Below are 21,673 nucleotides of genomic sequence, written 5' to 3'. Positions count from 1 at the left end.
CCTGCAGCTGTCAAGTAATGCTCATAAGTTTTTGCAAAGAGAACGCAGGTTCTGGTGTGGCTTGTGAGGTTAGGAATGGAGAAAATGACGTAGATGATGGCGTGCCACACAATCAGGGAAGAGCTGCAGCCACAGATCCCGGGATATGGTTTGTGCCTAAAGATCATTGCTTGTGACAGGATATACTCAATATTCATTAGAGAACCAACCATTTGGACGATTTTTATTCTGCTAGCCTCTATGTAGGGTGCTATTGGGGAGAATCGTGCTGTCGACGAATTGGCTCACGTACGCCAATGCTGGTTGGCCCGCATCATTTCAAGCTTCAATGCGACCGGAGCTTCCGGGGCACGGCTTTGTGTTCAGAGAAATGTGCCGAAGCTGGAAGGCATTCAGCAAAACCATAGTCTTCTGCCAATTTCATCAGGGGGATACGTACCCAAAAGTCTGCTTGATGCTGCGAATGTAATAGCCCTCCCAGTTCCGCTTCACTACTTCCTCTTGTCCCACTGGCACACCGGACCAGGTCACCCTGGTATTGGTGACTTTGTCCATGTCATTCTGGTCAAACACGATCTCTTGAGTGCTCATGTGTCCTGCAGGCCATTGCGCTAACCTCCACTTCTGAACAATCCTTTTTGGTGGCTCCACTGTCACAAACTCTCCAGAAACATTGCCATCAAAGATAGAGAATTTGCAGCCCGGTTTTGCTCCCTCAAAGAGCCGAGGTGCGCCTCTTGTGAATGCGGCGATGCGCTGCGGGTCCGTGAAGGTCTGGAACATCTCTTCCGCTGTTGTCCGAAACTCATCCGTGGCGGTCACGGTTGTCGTGTTGATGGAGGACTGTGCAGTATTCGTTGTGGTAGAGGGGGCTCCAAGAGGAGTAGCTGCCCGGTCTTTTTGAGGATGCCATGTCGGAGTGGCAACACCGCTCGATGGATTAGAGTCGGCAGTGTGCTGAATATCCTTTGCGTGCTCTGCTATCAACGCGGGACCAAGTTCTTGCAAGGCTTTCCGAAGTTGAGGGACGATTTTTGACCGTACTACGTCTTTGACTGGCTGCTTCTCCTTGGTCTCAGAGTATAGTTCTATCTCGAACTGAGATTCCATCATGTCAGCAGCTCGGCAACAATACGGAGAAGCCGCCTAAGGGAACATACAACGTACTCGGATTCCTTGGTGTCATGCGCAACTTCGGGCACTGTGATGCTGCCACTCACAACATTCGCATCAGAAGCCTCACCTGCCAAAACCAAGTAAGCCTTCTACCCTTCGCTGCCCAGTGATTTCCCCACCAACCTTCGTATTCCAGTTGTAACTTGACATCAAAGAGCGTAATGACCTTGCCCTTACGCTGGCTCACGTCGACATCACCGTCCATGGAAATGACCTTTGTGATTGCTGCAGATACATCTCCCTCTTCAGCTTTTATCTCGGTAAGTGTTTGCCCGAGATACTCTTTTGCCCATTCCGAGGCATCTTTGTTCACCCAATGCCAGTTGTTGGGGTTGTGAAGGACCATCTCGGCTTAGTATCGGATGAGGAAAAAGGTTCGAGACAGTAGCGGTAGGGTAACCGGTATGTTGAGTAGCCCTATAGATCTGCGTGAGTAAAGGCATAAGTAGAAATTGTAGAGGAGCCGTCATAGAAGTTGCATAGATCAGGGGTAGAGACAATTTGTCGTCTTAAAGCTATTCCGCATGGAAAGAGTACAAGTCATCTAGGACTGGTGCCAGCTGTTGTATCATCATTGTGAAGACGCAATCTTATTGCAGAGCCATGAGAGACTTACTGGAGTGGAGCTTGTCGTACACAAGAATTTGTGCAAGTACGAAGGTCAACAAAGGTCAACAAAAGGGCATAAATGCAGGCCGCTTCAGAAGTGAATGTTTTGCAGATCCATCACTCATTCAGAAGGCTCTAGAAGAAGAGAAAGGTACGCCTCTAAGTACTGGAACTGCCAAGCCTGCAGCTCCCGGGGGTTTACACCCTCCGGCCCTTGCTTCGGTAGGGCTGAATGGAACCGTTCACCAAAGACCAGGGCCGATCAATATATTAACAATGTAAAAATAATATCATCATCATGCTTTTGCCTCAAATCATATACTAATGAAGAAGCTCTTCTCCCCATCCCTTGGTTCCACCTCTGCCTTCTTCAGAAGCGGATCCGAGCAGCTAATCCTGATCCTCTCAGGCGTGGCAGGGCTCCTCAAGCTCAATACGCTGGTGTCGCCCCACTGCTCTCGAGCTGCTTTCAAAGCATCCCGAATGGCAAAGAAGACCGAGGAACCCATGAAAAGAGGCGGCTCTCCGACCCCACGGCTACGTTGAATTGTTCGTAGATTCTTCCACTCAACATCCTTGAGCAGTGACACATTGAAGGTCTGCGGAATGTCTCTGAAGCCTGGAATCTTGTACGCCCCTACGATCTGTTGTCAGTCATACTGTAGGTCTACCGTAAGGGAAACCTGGTCCACATACCTGGCCCACGCGTGAATATCTGACCCGTGCTTCTCATCCAGAGCGATTCTTCTGTAGTGAACAAACCCTGTCCTTGCACATATGCACCTTCGATCTGGCCATAGTCGATAGCAGGGTTGATGCTCCGGCCAACATCCATCTTGATATCGGTCCTGACAGGACTCCAGTCGCCCGTCAAAGTATCGATGATGACTTCAGCGGCACAGACGCCTTGCGTGAAGTAGAAGAACATTTTTCCGGTGTTTTCTAGCGAAGGATCAGCAGGGTTTGGCCCCCAGATGTATCCTATCTCTGGAGTTTTGTAGAAGCCGTTTGCTGACAAGTTCACCCTGTCGAAATACGCTGCATGGGCAAGGTCCTTCATCGTGGCTTCGGGACCAAGTTTCTCTCTATAAGGCTTCAATCTAGCATTGATCTGCTCACACGCGTTAAAGGCGGCATAGCCGTTCAGGTCGGAAGATGCAGAGGCAGCGGTTGAGCTGGTATTAGCCACGGTATTTGTGGCGGTTTCTGATATGTATACCGCCTCCAAAGGTACCTGCAATGCTTCCGCCACGATCATGGACACTTTTGTGTGAAGACCTTGTCCCATCTCTGTTCCTCCATGAGCTACCAGGACAGAACCATCATGGTAGACATGCACCAGAGCACCAGCCTGATTCAGCCATAGTGCCGTGAAGGATATTCCGAACTTAGTCGGAATAAGCGCGAGACCTTTCTTCTGCCATTTATGCTCTTGGTTGAACCTATCGACCGCTTCTCTCCGCCTCTCGTAGTCAGATTCTGCCACAACCTGCTTCCACATTAGAGGCACATGCCAATCTTGGAGAGATTGTTTGAAATGAGTCTCCTGCTCAGGTTGGTAAAGGTTAATCTCCCGCAGCTTCTCCACGGCAATGCCTAGATGATCAGCAACTTCTTCCATCATTTGCTCCGCAATAAACATGCCTTGGGGACCACCGAACCCTCGGAATGCAGTGTTGGAGACCGTATTCGTTTTGCAGATCCGACCTCGAACGTAGACATTAGGAATATGGTAGCAGCCATCAATATGAGTCAATGCTCGATCAACAACGGCTGCAGAGAGATCCTGCGACCACCCACCGTTGTTGAAGACATCAGCATCGAGAGCTTGCAGTCTACCTTCCTTGGTGACAGCAACTTTCCACTTGCCAAGGAAAGGATGGCGTTGGCCAGAAGTCATAATGTCCTCGTCGCGATTCAGCATACATCTCACCGGGCGTTTGGTTTTGTTAGCGGCAGTGGCACAAATTGCTGCAAGCTGAATGGATCTTGTCTCTTTCCCTCCAAAGCCACCACCTAGACGCTTGACCTTAGAAACGATCTTATTTGCCTGAACACCAGTCACCTGCGCGACGTACGCTTGAGTCTCCGTTGGATTCTGTGTGCTGCTCCAAATCTCCATCTCGCCATCCTCCGGCTTCGGAATAGCCAGACATGCGTTGGTCTCCAGGAAAAAGTGCTCTTGGCCACCCATTCTAGCGATTCCTTCAAAGATATGATCAGCTCTAGCAAAAGCCGACTCTGCATCGCCATTCTTGATGTATCTGTAGTGCTCGAAAAAGCTTTGGTGCGCAATCGCCTCCTCGATTGTAAAGATTGCTGGGAGCTCCTGATATTTGACCGACACAACGCGAGCCCCAGCTTCTGCTTCCTGGGGTGAATTAGCTAGAATCATGCCTATAGGCTGTCCAGCGGTAAAGACTTCTTCTTCGGCAAAGAACACTTCGTCACAAACTGGTGCACCCCACATGTTGGCCTTCTTGTTGACCACGTCGTGGCGATCAACCCAGGCAACAACGCCTGGCAAGGCAAGCGCTGGGGAGGGATCAACGGAAACTAGCTTCGCATGAGCTTTTGTAGAGATCACCAAGCGGCCACAAAGTTCATTCATCTGCTTTGGAATGTCATCCGTGTATTGGGCTTCTCCAGTGCACTGTTTGAGAGCTGCGACGTGAGGATTTGCTTTACCGAGAACCTTTTGCGCGTACGCCAGGCTGACATCATGGTCCTTCTTGCCCGTTGAAATATCCCGCTGTATCTCAGCAATGAGGTCTTTCTCAATGTTCGTAGTCCCCTCCAGCCTAGAGAGGACATCGTAGTAGAATCTATAGAAGAAGCCCAAAGCGAGTGACTTACGGTAGGTCGCCATGCCACCGGGTACGCCGAAACGTAAGTCAAAGTCCTTACCAAGCGCGTTGATAGCGCCTTCAAGGGTAATCTGATCGGCGAATGGTTTTCCTTTAAGAAACTCCATGGCATTAAATGCTTGAATTGTAATTGGTGCCATGCCTCCATAAACAAGATCTGCGCCCTCCACTTTCCCTCCATCGTCGATTGCAATGTGTAGACAAGCATTGACGATAGCAATGTCATCATCCTTGCGCTTGGATTGCTTATACGTCCGTACGTACTCGCCCTTTTCTCTTGAGACTGGGATTCGGATGCTGGCAATCACAGCGTCTTCAGGAAGTGCTGTAACGCGGTAGGATTTGAAGAACGAGCCCATCGGGATCTCCGTAGTTGTCTTGAGCGACTTTACAATCAATACTGACTCTGTCGCAACAAAAACAGGATTCAGGTCCGAAATTGGAGAGGCGGTTGCCAGATTACCGGCGGGTGTGCCAACATTCCTGATTTGCCTCCCTGCAAAGTACCGAATCGCCTTTTTGACTGCTACCAACGGTTGTGCTCTGGCAGGTCCGTAGTGCTTGACCGCCTCATCGCATATGATCTCCACATCTGTCAAAGCGACATTGCCGCCAATCTCAAGAAAGTCGTGGTGAAATGCATATTGTCGTAATTCGGCGATATCTCCAACATATACTGATGCCGTGTACTCCATGGCCTTGAACTTGATTTCTATCTGTGTTTCAGTACTACCACCAATGACTTTAGCAGATGGAAGCACATGTTTGATTTCGAGCAACTGCTGTAATGTCACTGGCCTGTACCATCTCTTCCTCTCATTACCTAGAGCCAACGCATTGAATTGATGCTTTTTGAGTGCCGGCGGAAAGATTAGCTCGGTGCCCTTATCGTAATGTATGAAATCAGGGGGCTGGAATCTCTTCTGAACCTTGTCCGCGCTGTTGAACTCGCCGCTAGCCTCGCCATGCGCTGTCCCGTTCGCTGTGCCATTCATCTCTCGCCTGTTCATGCAGCAGCCAGACCCACCGTTAGCGATTGATTTCCCGCAAGTTCGCTTAGGATTGAAGCTCTGCGCAGCATCAAGGATTGGTCGATAACCAGTACATCGACACAGATTGCCGTCGAAAGCTTCCTCGATCTCAATCTCGGAAGGCTCCGGGTCGTTTCGAAGCAGAGCGTATAGGCTCTAGAGCATTTCAGCACTTATGCGTATTTGGCAGATCATATCTAGCTTTACCATAACGATGCCTGGCGTACAAAAACCACATTGGCTCCCACTGGCCATGGCAATTCTTTGCTGAGCAGGATGAGGTTTCTCTGTATTTCCAATCCCCTGCATACCGTTTCAGCGGAATAGGACCCAGTTTTGGTAGTCGTCTTACCTCTACTGTTATGACATGCTTGCCATCGATGCTGACCAGCGGCGCAAGGCATGCATTCACCGAGGCATGATAGAGCTTTCCTGTGGTAGGATTCATCTGCGACACGACCTAGGGTAGAAAAAGGATGAGCGTATAAGATCTGCGAAGCTCATATGCGAGACATACAACTGTACATGCGCCGCATCCTCCTTCTGCGCATCCCAGCTTGGTTCCTGTAAGACCTATGCCTCGAAGGTATTCGAGTAGAGTGATCTCAGGGTCGATTGTACTCAACTCGATCTTGGTGCCATTGAGATAGAATCGAACAGTGTCATCGTAGCCTCGTGTCAAAGCGTCAAGAGAAGTCTGCCGCAGGGAGGGGACAGTGGAATCAACAAGACCAGGCGTCATTGCTAGATGATATGCAGAATATCACAATGGATGTGGCAAGACAGGACTGAAAGGTAGGGAAATGACAGCACAGAAAGCAAAAATGACTACATTAAATCATGAAAACATTGAGAAAGCAAGACACGGTTGTTATCTGCTTATCACCGTACTGTACTGTACTGAGCACAATCAATCAAAGTACCTCTACGGAGTACAGCCGAATCGAATGCAGCAGGATCTCATCCCCGCAAATAGCGAAGATCTCCTCGTGGAAAAAGCGGAGGGAGGAGATCCCCGATCAAAGTTGGTCCATGCTTTTGTGGCAAGCTACACGTGACTACTTGAAGTACATACTACCAGTACAAGTACCTCAGAGAAGATTGGGAGCACGTAGAAAGGGTCAACTTCTCGATACCGAGAAATCATAGCCATGTCTCCAGATAAAACGATAATTCTGCGTTGATGCATCCTGAGCACCGCAACGCCTTTTCCGAGCCTTAATAACACGAAGAATATGCAAATCGTCATGAAAGAATATACGTATGTGCGTGCAGGTAGAACAACAAAACACGAAGGCATGCTGTCCCCTTTCTTATTGACCCGGAGCAATCAAATGACCCTCCTTTGATGCATCATGTTCCCAACCACCAGCAAGTGCTTCACCTCCTGCCTTCTGCGCATAGCCCTTGAGCCTCTCTTCGAGTTGTGGCCGGAAATGCCTGATTAGGCCTTGAATAGGCCATGCGAAAGCTTCGCCGAGCGCTAGATGGGAACAGTCAGTCGCTTTTTTCATCGTCGCTTGAAGATCTGTAGCATGGTGCACTCACCGCAGATAGTATGTCCTTCCACCTGCTTGGTCAGTTCTTGGAGCATGTCGATCTCTCGTGCCCTTGCTTGGCCCTTCTCAAATCGCTGCATCATCTGCATTGCCCATGCACTACCTTCTCTGCAAGGGGTGCACTGACCACAGCTCTCGTGCTTGTAGAAGGCCGAAAGTCTTGCGATCAGGCGGACCACGTCCGCGCTCTTGTCCATAACGATGACTGCGGCCGTGCCCAGACCCGACTGACTGTCCTTGAGAGCATCAAAGTCCATCAACTGATCATCACAAAGCTTCTTTGGCAGGATTGGTGTAGAAGAGCCACCTGGAATAATAGCTTGGAGGTTGTCCCAGCCCCCTCGAACTCCACCGCAGTGCCTGTCAATCAGCTCACGGAGAGGTATGGACATCTCTTCTTCCACAGTACATGGATTGTTCACATGACCTGAGACGCAAAACAGCTTCGTTCCCTGATTTCGCTCGCGCCCAAAACCCGCAAACCACTTTCCGCCCCGTCGACAAATGGTTGGCGCCACGGCTACTGTTTCAACATTGGCCACCGTTGACGGGCATCCAAAGAGTCCGACCGCAGCAGGGAAGGGGGGCTTCAATCGTGGCTTGCCTGGCTTACCCTCGAGGGACTCGATAAGGGAGGTTTCCTCACCACAAACATACGCCCCCATGCCTCGGTGCAGATAAATGTCAAAGTCGTAGCCGCTGCCGCAAGCGTTCTTGCCAATGAGGCCCTCTTTATACGCTTCCTGGATAGCTCTTTGTAGAACAGTGGCTTCCTGATAGAACTCTCCCCGGATATAGATATAAGCGGCTGTGGCATTCATGGCTCGGCCAGCTATCAGGCATCCTTCGACGAGCTGGTGTGGGTGTTTGCGCATGATCTCGCGATCCTTGCACGTTCCAGGCTCCCCTTCATCGGCGTTGACTACCAGATAGCGAGGCTTGTTGTCTTTGTCCCAATCTTTGAAATTCATGAATGACTCGAAATTGGCATTAGCGAGGCCCTATGCTGATAGAGAGGATATACGCGTACCCATTTCATCCCTGATGGAAAACCTGCTCCTCCTCGCCCTCGTAGCCCGGATACTTTGATCTCGTTGATGATCCAGTCGTGGCCTTTGAGGAGGATTTCCTTCGTCTTGTACCAATCACCATATTTCTGAGCGCTCTTCAGGTCAGCACCATGATGACCGTAGAGATTCTGAAATATCCGATCTTGATCTTTCAGACCACCGTACTTCCGCTGTGGAGTTCCTTCTTGAACAGTGGCAAAGGTGCGTTGCTGTGATCGAGAAGAGAGAATGGATGTGGCGGTGGTAGGAGCGGATCGGGATGCGGCCGCGGCGCCGGCCTTGCACGTCGCTTGAGCTGCTGGTCGCACAATCATGCTGAGGTGCTCTACTGAGCGTGGTTAGGAAGAGATGTGATCAGTGCAAGATTGTGGATATAAAGGGTGTTCGAAGGTGGTGTTTAGTGGAATCTATGATGCAGATGCAGCAACATTTCTGTCGCTTCTGATTCGCTGGGCGTACTAACCACGGCCGACCATTGGGTTGGCGGCACATCCCAAATTTTGAACTTCAAAATCACAAATCGCCACCACAGAGGGCCATTCAAGTCTGTTCTCACAGCATATATTGAAAACCTTCTCATGAATTATAGTTTTATAATAGCATGGTAGTATTTGACTGATTGCATGACCACGCTGCATCTCAGAAACTAGTTTTAAGGTTCCAAATTTTATTGTGACGCCCACTCTATAATGATGTGCTGTAACTAAGTTCAATTCATAGTGTTGGCCCGCTTCTCTTCAACTAAAAAATTGGTTCCGCTGCGAAGATAGTACCTGTTAAGACGTAATAAGTAAGTCACGTCCCTAAGAGGACTCCATAATGAGAGGAATGTAAGAATACTAATAGTAGCTTATCATACCATTGATATATTATGATCTTTATGTTAGATCATTCAGCTGGTCATGTGTCTGCTTCTCTATCAAGTCTCGATATTATGGCTCATATGAGGAAATCACTCCAATGCACTACTATTTCATGCAAGATCACTCCTTAATCCGTGAGCGTCTGGTTAACACCATGTCTGGGAATCTAGTCCAATAACCTATTGCTCAGATGCACTCCAGGTATGCACAATAGATATGTGGAAGGTTGGCAAACTGCACCGTTGCTGTTAGACTCTGAGACTTCGGTATCACTGAAGAGCCCTTCTTCCTCCTGGACATTCCAAGCCCAGCATATCATCTGTGGGTCACTCCACACATCGTTCATGATCGGGTCAAAGGTTTCCGGTACCAGGCAATCAGTAGCTTCCATCAACAATTCTAGCGTGGGCACGAAATCCTCCGTTGGCCCATTCCAGAACGGGTCATCGAATGCGTACCAAGACTGAAGATCCCGAATCCAAGCCTTAAGGGGTTTGGGCAGCGTATCTGAGCGATCGGTGTAGGCTTTCCTTAAAGCAGCTAGAAGAAAAGTGTACTTGATCTTCTCCGGGAGCTGGTTATAGACTGCTAATGGTTGCGAAAAGCTTGCCTGAGCTTTTCTCTCCAAAGCTTTGCTGACAGCCTCTGCTGCATTGCGAATCTTCAAGGCCAGGGTTTCCGGAAGCAAGTCAACGGCCAAAGAGAAACTGAAAAGCGTGCGGAAACCAATTATCGAGTGCATTCTATGCACCAAATGCTGGACGTTGACAACAGCAGGTGAAGTGTGGGGTATCCGTTCAGCTGCAGCAGCGGAAGATATAATTAGAGTGTCCTCTTTTGGGGTAGTTTGAGCTCTAAGTATGCAATATCGGCATAGTAGGGCGGCAGTCTCGAGTATCACAAGTTGGCTGTTGCTGTATATTTCCGCATATTGCTGCTTTTGTGACATCGTAGGCTTCGAGCCGTTTCTGGATCTTGACATATTCATTCTCAGCAATTCCAAACGATTGGCGCATTCTAACCGCAGCTGACAGAGCGTATGGAGTAGGTTGCGACACTGCCTTCTATCAGTCATCCCTCTGGTGTCCCATTCAAGTATTGTTCCTGTTGCTCGAAATCTGTCGCTCTGCAGTTCGCGAATATTAGCAGAGAGTATTGAAATGCTCTCGAATAAGTCCTGTGAAAAAATTGACGTCTCGAGGCAATGACCAGCCTTTGCTCGGGGATGTTCCGAGTTAAAAATGTAGTAGCGATACCGCTCATCTGCCTTTCCCTTTTTGTTGGCCTTTAAAGACTGAGTGGCACGCCATCTCCTAGCCTCCTCGAGAGGCGAGCCAGGAGGCACTTTGAATCCTACAGAATAGTGGTCAAATGGATTAGCAGATACTGCAAACCCGTACCCGAGCATCACTACAGTAACCAGGACCTGATTAGCTGTGTTCGAGGAAGAAACTGAAGATAATCTTACGAGCCTCGTTGTCTCTTGGACCGTAGTTGTTGCACACCTCTTGACCTCCGTCAAAGGATTCTAGGACTTGAAGACCGATCTCGTTCAGTCCTGCCTGCCATTCGACCTTTGAAAATGGACGGTAATTCAGGAGGTCAAGTAGCGGTAAGAGAACGGCAAATCCATCCTCGAACAAGTTTGAGAGCACCTCATGATCAGGATCCAAATGTCCCATCGGGCGAGCCTTGTCAGCCGGAAGAGTATTAGAAAGCACTTGAGACGTGAAGCTACGGGAGCCAAACATAGTAGATGCCCAACGAAACAATCCCCTTCGGCCACAGTCAGATAAAAATGGCAAAGAAAACAGACATAGTCCTACCAGGTGTACTTCCCATTCATTGCATTCGGCCACTCAAGCTTTCTCAATTGTTCCATTCCCTTGGAATATTCATCCCTCCAAACGTCAAGCTGCTTTTTGATCGCGCTCTCCAGGTTCGTGCCCTTTAGACTGGCAAGGTCCTCCTCCTGATCCGTGAAGCAAAGAGTTTCGATGTCATCTGGTTTCGGAAGTGTTGACAGGTATGGTGCCCACCATGAACTCTCTTGGAGAATCCACTGCTCCATGAGGAAAAAGCACTGCACAATGGCGATGTCTTGGTGGCGGAGGAAAGCAGAGGGAAACCTTGTTCCACGACATGAGAATGGAGGGGTATGCAAAGCGTTCAGCACGGACAACGAGGTTGTCGTCGAGCATCGGGCTACGCAGGAACCGGCTTTTACTGATCTTCCTGCAATGACTCTAGCATGGAAACCTTTCTCCACATTGAAGGCAAGCTCAATATTCGGGTGAAGATATCCACGATTGGAGGACATCCATCGTACCAATGAATGATGGTTCTGGAGGCTCATGGTAGCGGCCAGAAACTCGCACGCGGGCATTAATGTCAAGGAGATCCTGTTGATAGCCAGTTGTAAGACTGGTATGATGTTTGAATCAAGAAAGCAGTCTCGTATGAAGTCATGATAAAGAATGTTGGATTTCAGAAAAGACAGGCACAAGATAGTTGAGTTTCGAGATACTTTTCATGGAAAAGGCATTAAGCTCGCTAAATATAAAAGAAGAAAACGGCTGTGAGCACTGTGCCAAATTTCTGGTCTCGAGCGAAATCGGTGACCATAGCAACATCCAGATGCTATGTCAGCATAAGCACAGATTTTAATTCCAAGCAACACTGACGGGAAGGATCTCAGTAGATTAGCCAATGGTTTGTCGTTACGAGGATCGTCAAAAGACGATCGGGTGACGATAAATTGACCGTCACAAGGCTATACATTTTAAAAAGGACGTCTAAATGACATACTATCATCGAGTTTTTGATGTCCCAGTAGTTACATACTTCTATGCAAGTTACTATAGACCATATTATCATTAGGTTGAAACTAAGTACACATTGATGGTAATTGAGAGCCTCTTCATGTTAAAACAGTCGAAGTGCGGCTTGGCAGGCAGACGAGGTACTAAGTACTACTAGTAGCAAGAGACAAAGATCGAGCTTTTGTCATTCGACTAACCACTGCAACCACTGCGACCACTCTTCATGTTTATTTTCTGGCCAGACACAATGGTACTATGTATCAATTGTGCCTATATGGAAGAGATGTTTCATTACCGGAAGGCCAAAAGAACTCGACTCACTGCATCAATTGCAAACCGTTCAGTAGTTGGGGAGCGAAACCACTGACATCGTCTGAGATGTCCTGGGTCGTCTCGCCTATCAGATATCGTAATGCAGCATGTCGGAGCCCAGTCTCCGCTCTGCTTATATCTGTTGCTCGTTTCCACAGGCATCTGGATTCGTAGCTGTCCCCATCAACAGGTTGTGGTTTACACCATTGATGTCGACGTGGGTAAATGCTACGACATGTGTGGCAAAAATCTGGGAGGTCCGTGTACAATGTACATAACGACGTCGCTGGCAAAGCCTCCCTCTAATATTGAAAGGTCAATAAACATATGTCCGAAGGAAGATTTCTGAAGGGTTTGAGCTCATAGCCAGCGCCTCGCAAGTTGTTCAATGAAGTGAATCAAAGACGCTAGACCAATTCAACAAAGTCCGACTTTGTCGGTCAGGGACCTTTGATTACGTCGTCCTTCAGTTTCAGGGTGCCGGTATAAGCATCCTTCGGTCTCGAAACGCTCAAGTGGTGTGTGTCTTTATTGCTGTGCGGCACCCGCTTGCGCGGGAGGACGAATACCGGTGGAACCTGGCCTACCGCCGCCACCCACTCGTCGAGCCCTGACAGTCCTCAGCTACAGTTCGTAGAATTTGCAAAGGTCAGGGCAAGTTACTCACATCAGTTGCCTACTAAGAAAACTGACACCGATCATGAACAACCAACTGGGAGTCGACCCGACAGCCCAAATAACATAGCCCAGGGGTTCAAGCAATCCGAATTGCTGAAGCCATCCATCCATTGGATGATAAGCACCAGTATACTCTGGCCGATTGAGATACGCTTTCTCAGTGTGAATCTTCACGATATCTTGCGCTGTGACGTTCTTGGGATAGATTGGCACAATATGGAGGGGAGAGGGAGCACTTGATTGTCCGCCAGTAGGGACAGAGATGAGGAAATGCCATATCTCGGGGATGCTGGCAGACCAGGTTGTGCAGAGAAGATTGTCCTTGTCGCAGTCAATGCGACCAAGTCTCGGAGGTGACAGGGTGCTGGCTAGAATGGCAGCGCTTTCCTACGTTGTCAAGTCGGTAAGCAATGACCTCACTATGCAGATAGACTTGATCGGCAATGTACATTGAAGGCTTTATCAGGCTGTTCACACCTCCCGTAGCAGCTAGTGTTTCCGGAGAACATTACCAGCCATTCTCGCGGCCCGTTGTTAGGGCTACCTGTTGTTGACAGCATCTTCCTCCGCCAATTGTTCTTCGTTATCGTCTCCACCATCACCCCTGCGACTGCCGTTTCGCCGGCATCGACTGGCGAAGGAGGTGTAACGGAAGCAATGTATGACTTTGCTTTGTTATACCATGCGGCTGCCTTTTCTTTCAAGGGTTTTTGGCCGTCTGCTATTGCCATGGCAGGTAACAGCAGCAGAAAGGGTGATAGCCGCATGTTGATGTGGGTGAGGCGTGTGTGGGAACGCGAGGTAAAGGGAAACCTGCAAAATTATGGACCAATTGATGATGTGGGTCGATTAAAGTCTAGTAGTTGGAGCAAGGAGGACGATAACACAAAGGTAGCAGATGACTTTTGCATAGGAGCCGAGAGAAATTGCTGGCAGATGAACGTGCCAGCCTTCAACCTGAAGCTCACCTCGTTAGCGGCTTGGACCCAGTAACTTAAATGGTCTTGGCGGACACCCAACTCGAAACATGTAGAGCCGGCAGTCCGCTTAACCTGAATACATAAGAATACTCGATCTTGACCGTCTCTCTGAACGAAGGAAAGATTCAAAACTTTAGTGTTTCAGACACCTACGGCAGACAGATATTGCAAGGACGACATTTAATTGCGTTCTAATACTAATATATGACCTTGGCAAGGAGTATGTTAGAGGCTTCCATTTTGGATCGCATTACCCAAAGCATTCCTGTTGGCTAGCAGCATTGAAACAAGCCGCCGTAGAGTGGATCTCGTTCGTTCTTCGGTGGGCTCAAGGCATCGGGGAGGTTTCCTCAGAGCAGATATCTCTTCTTCTGCTTGTGACGAAGTGAACAACAGTCACCAGTAAAAGTTGTGGGCTGGATGACCTCAGCCAAGTTCCTCTGACTGCCTATTCATCGTTTGCTTCTTTTGTAAGCTTTATGTTCGTCACAACAGACAATCTCGATGAGGCTGCCTACCTACCGAAAGTTTGTGAATTTTGCCTCTTGAAGCCTCAAACGAGCATCATATCGTCGTCACGGTGGGGGCACCTCCATCATTCGCTTCTTGCTGTTTCTTGGGATTTGCTCCTGTCTTCGCCTTTCCGCATCATCCATGTCATCCACATTCGTTCCGCTGGTATGGACAGCAGTATGACCTTCCTTCGCGACCTGCAGAATCTTGTCTTGCAAGCCTTCCACATATTCCCACTCGATGCCTGCTTCGTCCATCATACGGCAGCTTTCATTCTCCCCGACGAAGGTGCTTGGCTCCTTAGCACCAAAAATCACTTTGCGAATGCCGCCTTCACTACTAGTATCCTTCGGCCCAGACATTCCAGGAGTCTTATTACGTGTGGCAATTATTCGATGAACACATGACAGATTCCCGCTAAGTCGCCTGCCGCAAGGCTCAAGGGTGCTGTAGAGCGTAGCATTCATTTCATGAGGAAGGATCGTGTGTAGTTGAGTCTCGGAAATCCCATGTTCGATCGCCAATTTAGCAATAGCACATTGTTCAGCATGGGTGTTACCTGGAAGCTCAAGTGTGTAGCCTGTAGCCAGGATTGTAGGGCTCGACCCTTCCGACAGAGGATTAGAAATGATGATTGCGCCGACTCTGAAATTGGTGGATCTCGGCGGACTCTCGCGAGCCAACTCAAGCGCTTGATGGAGGTAATACAAATGATCCTTTGTAGACGACATCCCAATGACAATGCTAGGCAGAATTGCAAATGGACATTCTCAATATTTTCAATGGTTTTCGTGGTGAACATAGGTGACGTCGCATGACTTACATTAAAGAGGCCTCTGTGCCTCGGCTCATGTCCTAAACACGACGCGCACGCGTCAATCTTGGGATTGCTTATCCTACTCCACACCACATCTATACACAACTCTGATTGTCAAGCACTTCCATTACTTCATTGCACTGCAGTTCAAAGGCCTCAACATGGCGTGTAACACTGAAGCAGAAGAGGTGCTAATTGACGATTCACCACCACCAATCAATCCCTACGAAGTCCTTGGACTCGATGTGCAAGCGTCCGCCGACCAAGTCAAGTCAGCGTACAGAAAGCAGGCACTGAAACATCACCCAGGTACCTACACGTCAACCAGAGCTCATCTCATCCCCACTTGTGAGCGTGGCTGACTATGATCAGACAAGGCCACCCCAGAAACCAAAGATGAGGCTCACGCCAAATTTCAGGAGATCGCATTTGCCTATGCGATTCTCTCTGACTCACGGCGTCGAACTCGCTATGACGCAACTGGCAATACTTCTGAATCACTGGACATTGACGATGACGACTTCAATTGGACTGACTTCTTTCGAGCACAAAAGGCTGAGATGGTAGATGGGGAGGCAATTCAGCGAATCAAGGGCGAATATCAGCACTCTGAACAGGAAAGGACTGATCTGATTGCTGCGTTCGAACAGTGTCAGGGCGATATGGACGCAGTCTACGAGGAGATAATGTGCAGCAATGTGCTAGAAGATGATGAACGCTTTCGGCAGATCATCGATGATGCCATCGACAAGAATGAGGCAACTGCCTGGAAGAAGTACAAGAAGGAGACCGTGTCTCAGAGGCAGAAACGGGTGAAGAGGGCACGGAAAGAAGAGACCGAAGCGCGGGAGTATGCAGAAGAACTTGGAGTTGCGGACAAGCTGTTTGGCAAGAAAAAGACGACTGGAAAGAAGAAAGATGACATCTCGGACCTTGCAGCATTGATCCAGCAAAGACAAAAAGGGCGTGAAGATGCCTTTTTGGACAGCCTCGAAGTAAGATATGGGGAAAGGAAGCCGACCAAGGGAAGGAAAAGACCGCCAGTGACTGAGCCACCTGAAGAGGCCTTCGAGAAAAACCGAAAGAAGAAAGCCCGGGCATGAGGCAGGGAGCGAACCCGTCAGGCGGGGCATTACGGGCGTCTTTGTTCGACTGCTCTATGGAAAGCTTTTTGATCATGGATAGGGTTGATCAAGCTCTGGATATCTTTGGGGTGGCGTGCTGCCCGGTTTAGCTATAGCGGGTATGTCTCAACAATCCTAAAGCTGCATCATTTCTCCAACCTTAATAACAAGGTAGTGGACCTCCAGATCGGTTATGGCTGAGGCGCTCGGCCGTCGAAACTATCTGCCATGAGCAACGTGCTCCGTGTGACATCGAAGCTGCGAAGCGGGCAAGTGACAAGGAATCGAATTTTGCAGAAATGGCACTTGCAGATATTACAGTCAGGATTCCATGTTTCTCCTCGCGGCCTTGCAAAGTGTGCTCGAGTATTTCTGCTAAACCAGATCCCTTCTTGCACACCTTGACCAAAATTCATACAGCCTACTCACCCCCATGATACATCCATACAAAACACTTGAGAGCTCTATTACTGATCCGGTAACGGAACGTGGGTCACATTGCCGCGGATGTGTGGCTAAGCTTCAGGATGTGCTCTATGATACCCTGGATGTGCTCTCAGAACGATGATCTGTGGAGCTTGCGCCAGAACTCTATAATGCTTTCGAAGAACCCATCATGCTCTTGGTCGAGCATGGGCGGAGCATGCCTATAAGCTATTGCTGCCAAGACGGTCTGTTGATTATTTATCTGCCTCGTTGCAAGCCCAAAAGTCTCTGCCCCAGCTCTTCTTGCTGGTCCCACAGCTGTCATTTGGCGTCGCAAATGTAAATCAAATTTTATTCTTCCGCTTCCTTGTTCGTTCTTTACAACCCCGAACTTCCGTGCGACACGTACCATTCTTGTACCCAAAAGATCTATTACCCGTGTTTTCTTGAGTGATAATATTCTTGCTGCCACTGAATGACCGGTGAAGGCTAATCTCCTCTTCCGACACTGTTGCAAGTACTCCGTACTGAACTACCAGTATCCTGTTTCAACTTCAGGTCCAGTCTCGATCAGTTCTCCGCTGAGGAGTTGCAAGCATGCGTTAGAGCGTTTGTTAGCGCGAAGGCTAGCATGATGTTGGAGACCTCTGACTCGCCAGAGACACCTCCGTATGCACAACCCCCCAACCTCAAGGTCCTCGGTGCAAGCGAGATGCACACGAAGATAAGGACAAGCGGTCTTGCAAAATGGCTTTTCCCACCAGTACAACGCGATAACTAGGTTGTCATTATGGCATCAAACAGCACCAAAGAAGCCGCAAAATTACGAGAATTGAGTCCTATTGTCGAAGGTCCTCCTCCAGCCTTGCCCAAGGGAACAATTGACCCCATCTATGCAGCAAAAGCAAACGCGCTCAATGCGGCCGTTCAAGTTATTGGGATGGGATGGTATCAATGGCAGCTTTTTGTCGTCGTCGGCTTCGGATGGGCAAGCGACAATCTCTGGCCCATTGTGACTTCTTTAATCCTGCCCCCAGTTAGCGAAGAATTCGATCTAGACAGACCGCCGCTCTTGTCTCTGGCACAGAACATTGGATTATTGGTTGGGGCAATGTTTTGGGGCTTTGGATGCGACATTTTCGGACGTCGATGGGCTTTCAACCTCACCATTGGGATCACGTCTGTCTTTGGCCTTGTCGCTGCTGGCTCGCCGAATTTTGTTGCTCTTGGTTGCTTCGTAGCGTTCTGGAGTTTCGGCGTGGGTGGGAACCTTCCGGTCGATTCCGCCATCTTTCTTGAATTCCTTCCGGGCTCGCACCAGTATCTACTCACCATATTATCCGTGTTCTGGGCGCTTGCTCAACTGCTGGCAACCCTGATCGCTTGGCCTCTTCTTGGTAACCTAACATGTCAGGAAACCTCCACGACTTGCACCAGATCAGAGAACATGGGATGGAGATACTTCCTTATTTGCATGGGAGCAATCGCCATGGTCATGTTCTTCCTTCGCTTCGTTTGCTTCACCTTATTCGAATCTCCCAAGTATCTGATGGGTCGCGGAAGAGATGAGCAAGCAATCAGTGTCGTGCAGGAGGTTGCCAAACGGAACAAGAAGTCATCGTCAATGACCCTAATGGATCTCCAAGTCTTCAACCAAGAAGGTCAGCAAGGCACCAACGCTTCCGCAGTGCTTGCCCGGAAACTCGAGAAGCTTAATCTCACCCACGTGCGTGCACTCTTCGCCACAAAGAAACTAGCATACTCCACAACTCTGATTATGCTTGTATGGGCTTTTATCGGCCTCGGATATCCCCTATACAACGCCTTTCTCCCCTACATTCAGTCGACGCGAGGCGCCTCTTTCGGCGACAGCTCTACCTACATCACCTATCGCAACCAGCTTATCATAGCCGTGCTCGGCGTGCCCGGCGCCCTGATCGGCGGTGCCCTCGTCGAGATCCCTCGTTTCGGTCGCAAAGGAGCGCTGTCTATTTCCACCGTCCTCACCGGCGTTTTCCTCTTTGCATCCACAACAGCTCTCACTTCTAATTCTCTACTTGGATGGAACTGCGCTTTCAACTTCACTTCGAACGTCATGTACGCTGTTCTATACGCCTACACGCCGGAAATCTTCCCTACCAAGGACCGAGGCACAGGCAATGCCCTCACCGCTATGTCGAATCGCGTGTTTGGTATCATGGCCCCGATTGTGGCTATCTATGCAAATCTCGAGACGGCGGCTCCGGTGTATGTTAGCGGTGCGCTATTTATCACCGCAGGCGTATTAGTTACGATACTACCATATGAGCCGAGGGGAAAGGCTAGCTTGTAGAGCTATATAATTGACGGCCCTTGCGAAGGAGGTTGAATCGATGGAAAAGTCGATCTAAGTGTGATTGTTTTTTAGGTAGGAAGAATTTTGACTAGCTCAAAACCATGTCAAATGGAACACATTTGTAGTACGACTGCATAGTACAGAATGTGACAATATGGATATGCTTCAAACTACTCCTCAACGGATATTACTACTTTCTTTTTCACCGTGAACAGACCTGACAACATCCCTGCATTACTCTAATCTGTAGTCGTACATGAATATCACTCAAGATGAGAACAATTCAAATTTACCGGAGGACACAGTGCATCTCTAAGAGCCACAATCGGACCGTTCCACTGCCGCTCATTTCAAGCCCAACCCACAAGTGGGAGCACAAGATCTGAGAGCTGCATGGCTCGGTGCAACGCCGGTAATCAGATCGACCCATGGTAAGCTCCTCCAACTGCAAAATGCCGAGCTGGACCACATTGACAGAGAGACAAAAAGAAGAATTCCACGTAATTATGCTGCGCCATTTCGAATTCTGTTCCATTGCGATCACACGTGCCCGGCGGAAAGGAGGAGGGCTTGCCCAATACATGGTGGTTAATCACTCACTACGGGTGAAGTTCTCAATGTCATGGCAAGCTAAAACGGACTATTGCAATGACAACCTCCCGTAGCACTAGATGCGGTAGAGAGCTACACGGTAGATGTCGGATGTGTTGCCATTCGGAGCTCAAGACAGAGCTAGGTATCCTTCACTTCAACTAGTATTGCACATGCTTATTGTGATTTGATTGCTTGATTTGAGTATCTAGTAGCTTATGAAAGGAGACTGTCATTTTCGCTAGGCCAGGGAAGCAGCTGCCAATGACCTCAGCCCATTACTCAGTACAGCGAAGCCTTCAGCATGGCGATAAAAGGCTCTGATGGATATTCTGAGCCTTGGCTATCACCTTGCCTTGTGATATATGTCTTGCACGATAAATCCATCGTTAACGTCGTGTTTTGAGTCTCTCCGACAAACATGAGCCACGGCTCGTTACGAAAGACACGCAAGCTCGCCTGTTGGCAGTTTCCGCCCTAATACGTGAAGTCTGTTGAGAGATGGATTAGAATCGGCTCAAAATGACTAGGACTCCCCTCTAACTCGAGCTAGAGTCGCCGTAGGGATGGCGGAAGGGACCCGCTTGAGCTTGAGAGATGCTCCATTCCTTCATTGTTCGTCTTGCCATTCCCACAGCCAGGAGAGAGAGAATGAGCCGAAGGTAAGCCATACGCACCTGCTATTATGCCTTATAGGTACAACCTTGACAGATCTTGATCTTGCAGTAGACGCATTCGTGGACCATCCAGTGAGGACCAGAGGTGCACATGTAGCAGTTCCAAAGCAGTACAGAGTATGGCGATTTGATGATCTCGAATCGGTGCTGGGTGCCAACTAGGCAGCGAGGCGGAACCGACATTGTGAGGGACTAGCGCATCAGGTCAAGTTGCCGAGGGTGTTGAAGTTCGGTCGCGATTGCTTTGTGATCGTGGTTTATTGGGACTGATTGGAATGTGTGATGAATGAGGTAGAGTATGGGGAGTGGACAACGGAAGCGACTGGTAATTGACAGAGGCTTCTGAAGAGAGATGGACGTGAAAAGTTTTTGATGGGAAGAAAAGGGAAGTGTCGAGTGACCTCTCCGACGGTCGATAAGATGGGGGACATTATAGCGCAGAAAGAAAGCGCCATATTATCAAATTGTCCTGACCACAAAGAGACCGGCACTTGTGAACAGTACTCATCAACGCGACCGAACAGGGACATGAAACAGCCTTCATCCTTCTCAGGCCACTGCCGAAACGAGCACACCGCATATACCACGATTGATTTGTGGGTGCTGTGTGATCTTAGGCTGACGGTAGTGTCAGACAAGGACAGCGTTCGCATCGAGACATGAGCCTGGTCATCTCCACACGTGTTGCTTAGCTTTGCGGGTGGATATCGGAAGAAAGTCAAATCATGGATCTTTAGCGGGAGAACAAGGCGGAGCGGTCAAGAAAGACAGCTTACTGGTCAGTCAATCTCCAATATTTGCGAAAGACGCCAAAGGGAATTTCCAAGGTGCGTGCGGGATTGCTTGCCGCACGTGGGAACCCATCAACGTTGGATTGCCATCTGATAAGCTCACCACGCCTTCAGGGAGCTGACGGGTCGCAAAGCTAATCGGCACAAAAAGCTGCGGTGTTCAGTTCGCGTATTTCGGAGACACAATCTGTATCTGAGCAATAGCCAGAATGACTATTAGTACCGAGTTCTTTAGTGCCCCTCTTCAGGGTTGAAGTAGTGGGACACTGGCGGGATGTGTGATTTGTTCAACTGCACCGACTTCGCTGGGCTTTGACGATCAAGCTCGCATTCGGTGCATCATCGGCGAGCTGGGGATTATCTCGTTAGGTATGGACTTGAACCAGTATTTGGCTCTTCATCTTTGTTAATATGTCCATGTTGACCTGATCC

General features: G+C 49.1%; 8 protein-coding genes across 8 annotated transcripts; 2 read left to right on the top strand and 6 right to left on the bottom strand.

Annotated features, from left to right (window-relative positions):
* Nucleotides 1-362: 362 nt before the first annotated feature.
* On the bottom strand, nucleotides 363-1,522 carry EPUS_03719 (uncharacterized protein; the record flags this gene model as incomplete). Its single annotated transcript, XM_007807702.1, has 4 exons — nucleotides 363-381; nucleotides 440-1,098; nucleotides 1,161-1,243; nucleotides 1,300-1,522. The coding sequence occupies 4 exons, from the start codon at nucleotides 1,520-1,522 to the stop codon at nucleotides 363-365; spliced, it is 984 nt and encodes a 327-aa protein (XP_007805893.1).
* A 577-nt stretch (nucleotides 1,523-2,099) lies between these two features.
* Nucleotides 2,100-6,425, bottom strand: EPUS_03718 (Xanthine dehydrogenase; the record flags this gene model as incomplete). Its single annotated transcript, XM_007807701.1, has 5 exons — nucleotides 2,100-2,422; nucleotides 2,482-5,839; nucleotides 5,891-5,986; nucleotides 6,036-6,143; nucleotides 6,201-6,425. The coding sequence occupies 5 exons, from the start codon at nucleotides 6,423-6,425 to the stop codon at nucleotides 2,100-2,102; spliced, it is 4,110 nt and encodes a 1,369-aa protein (XP_007805892.1).
* Nucleotides 6,426-6,996: 571 nt separating this feature from the next.
* Nucleotides 6,997-8,626, bottom strand: EPUS_03717 (uncharacterized protein; the record flags this gene model as incomplete). Its single annotated transcript, XM_007807700.1, has 3 exons — nucleotides 6,997-7,166; nucleotides 7,232-8,219; nucleotides 8,273-8,626. The coding sequence occupies 3 exons, from the start codon at nucleotides 8,624-8,626 to the stop codon at nucleotides 6,997-6,999; spliced, it is 1,512 nt and encodes a 503-aa protein (XP_007805891.1).
* Nucleotides 8,627-9,341: 715 nt separating this feature from the next.
* Nucleotides 9,342-11,531, bottom strand: EPUS_03716 (uncharacterized protein; the record flags this gene model as incomplete). Its single annotated transcript, XM_007807699.1, has 3 exons — nucleotides 9,342-10,585; nucleotides 10,644-10,951; nucleotides 11,002-11,531. 3 exons carry the CDS (start codon nucleotides 11,529-11,531, stop codon nucleotides 9,342-9,344), a joined length of 2,082 nt encoding a protein of 693 aa, XP_007805890.1.
* Nucleotides 11,532-12,749: 1,218 nt separating this feature from the next.
* On the bottom strand, nucleotides 12,750-13,718 carry EPUS_03715 (uncharacterized protein; the record flags this gene model as incomplete). Its single annotated transcript, XM_007807698.1, has 3 exons — nucleotides 12,750-12,919; nucleotides 12,990-13,374; nucleotides 13,437-13,718. 3 exons carry the CDS (start codon nucleotides 13,716-13,718, stop codon nucleotides 12,750-12,752), a joined length of 837 nt encoding a protein of 278 aa, XP_007805889.1.
* An 824-nt stretch (nucleotides 13,719-14,542) lies between these two features.
* Nucleotides 14,543-15,211, bottom strand: EPUS_03714 (uncharacterized protein; the record flags this gene model as incomplete). The annotated part of the gene is made up of 1 exon (XM_007807697.1): nucleotides 14,543-15,211. One exon carries the CDS (start codon nucleotides 15,209-15,211, stop codon nucleotides 14,543-14,545), a length of 669 nt encoding a protein of 222 aa, XP_007805888.1.
* A 247-nt stretch (nucleotides 15,212-15,458) lies between these two features.
* EPUS_03713 (uncharacterized protein) lies at nucleotides 15,459-16,400 on the top strand (the record flags this gene model as incomplete). Its single annotated transcript, XM_007807696.1, has 2 exons — nucleotides 15,459-15,606; nucleotides 15,670-16,400. 2 exons carry the CDS (start codon nucleotides 15,459-15,461, stop codon nucleotides 16,398-16,400), a joined length of 879 nt encoding a protein of 292 aa, XP_007805887.1.
* Nucleotides 16,401-17,637: 1,237 nt separating this feature from the next.
* On the top strand, nucleotides 17,638-19,179 carry EPUS_03712 (uncharacterized protein; the record flags this gene model as incomplete). Its single annotated transcript, XM_007807695.1, has 1 exon — nucleotides 17,638-19,179. The coding sequence occupies one exon, from the start codon at nucleotides 17,638-17,640 to the stop codon at nucleotides 19,177-19,179; it is 1,542 nt and encodes a 513-aa protein (XP_007805886.1).
* Nucleotides 19,180-21,673: the final 2,494 nt, after the last annotated feature.

This window comes from Endocarpon pusillum (assembly GCF_000464535.1).
Source record: "Endocarpon pusillum Z07020 unplaced genomic scaffold scaffold7240, whole genome shotgun sequence".
Taxonomy (NCBI): Eukaryota; Fungi; Ascomycota; class Eurotiomycetes; order Verrucariales; family Verrucariaceae; genus Endocarpon; species Endocarpon pusillum.
Note: the sequence above shows the minus strand (reverse complement) of the source record. Positions and strands in the feature narration are given on the sequence as shown.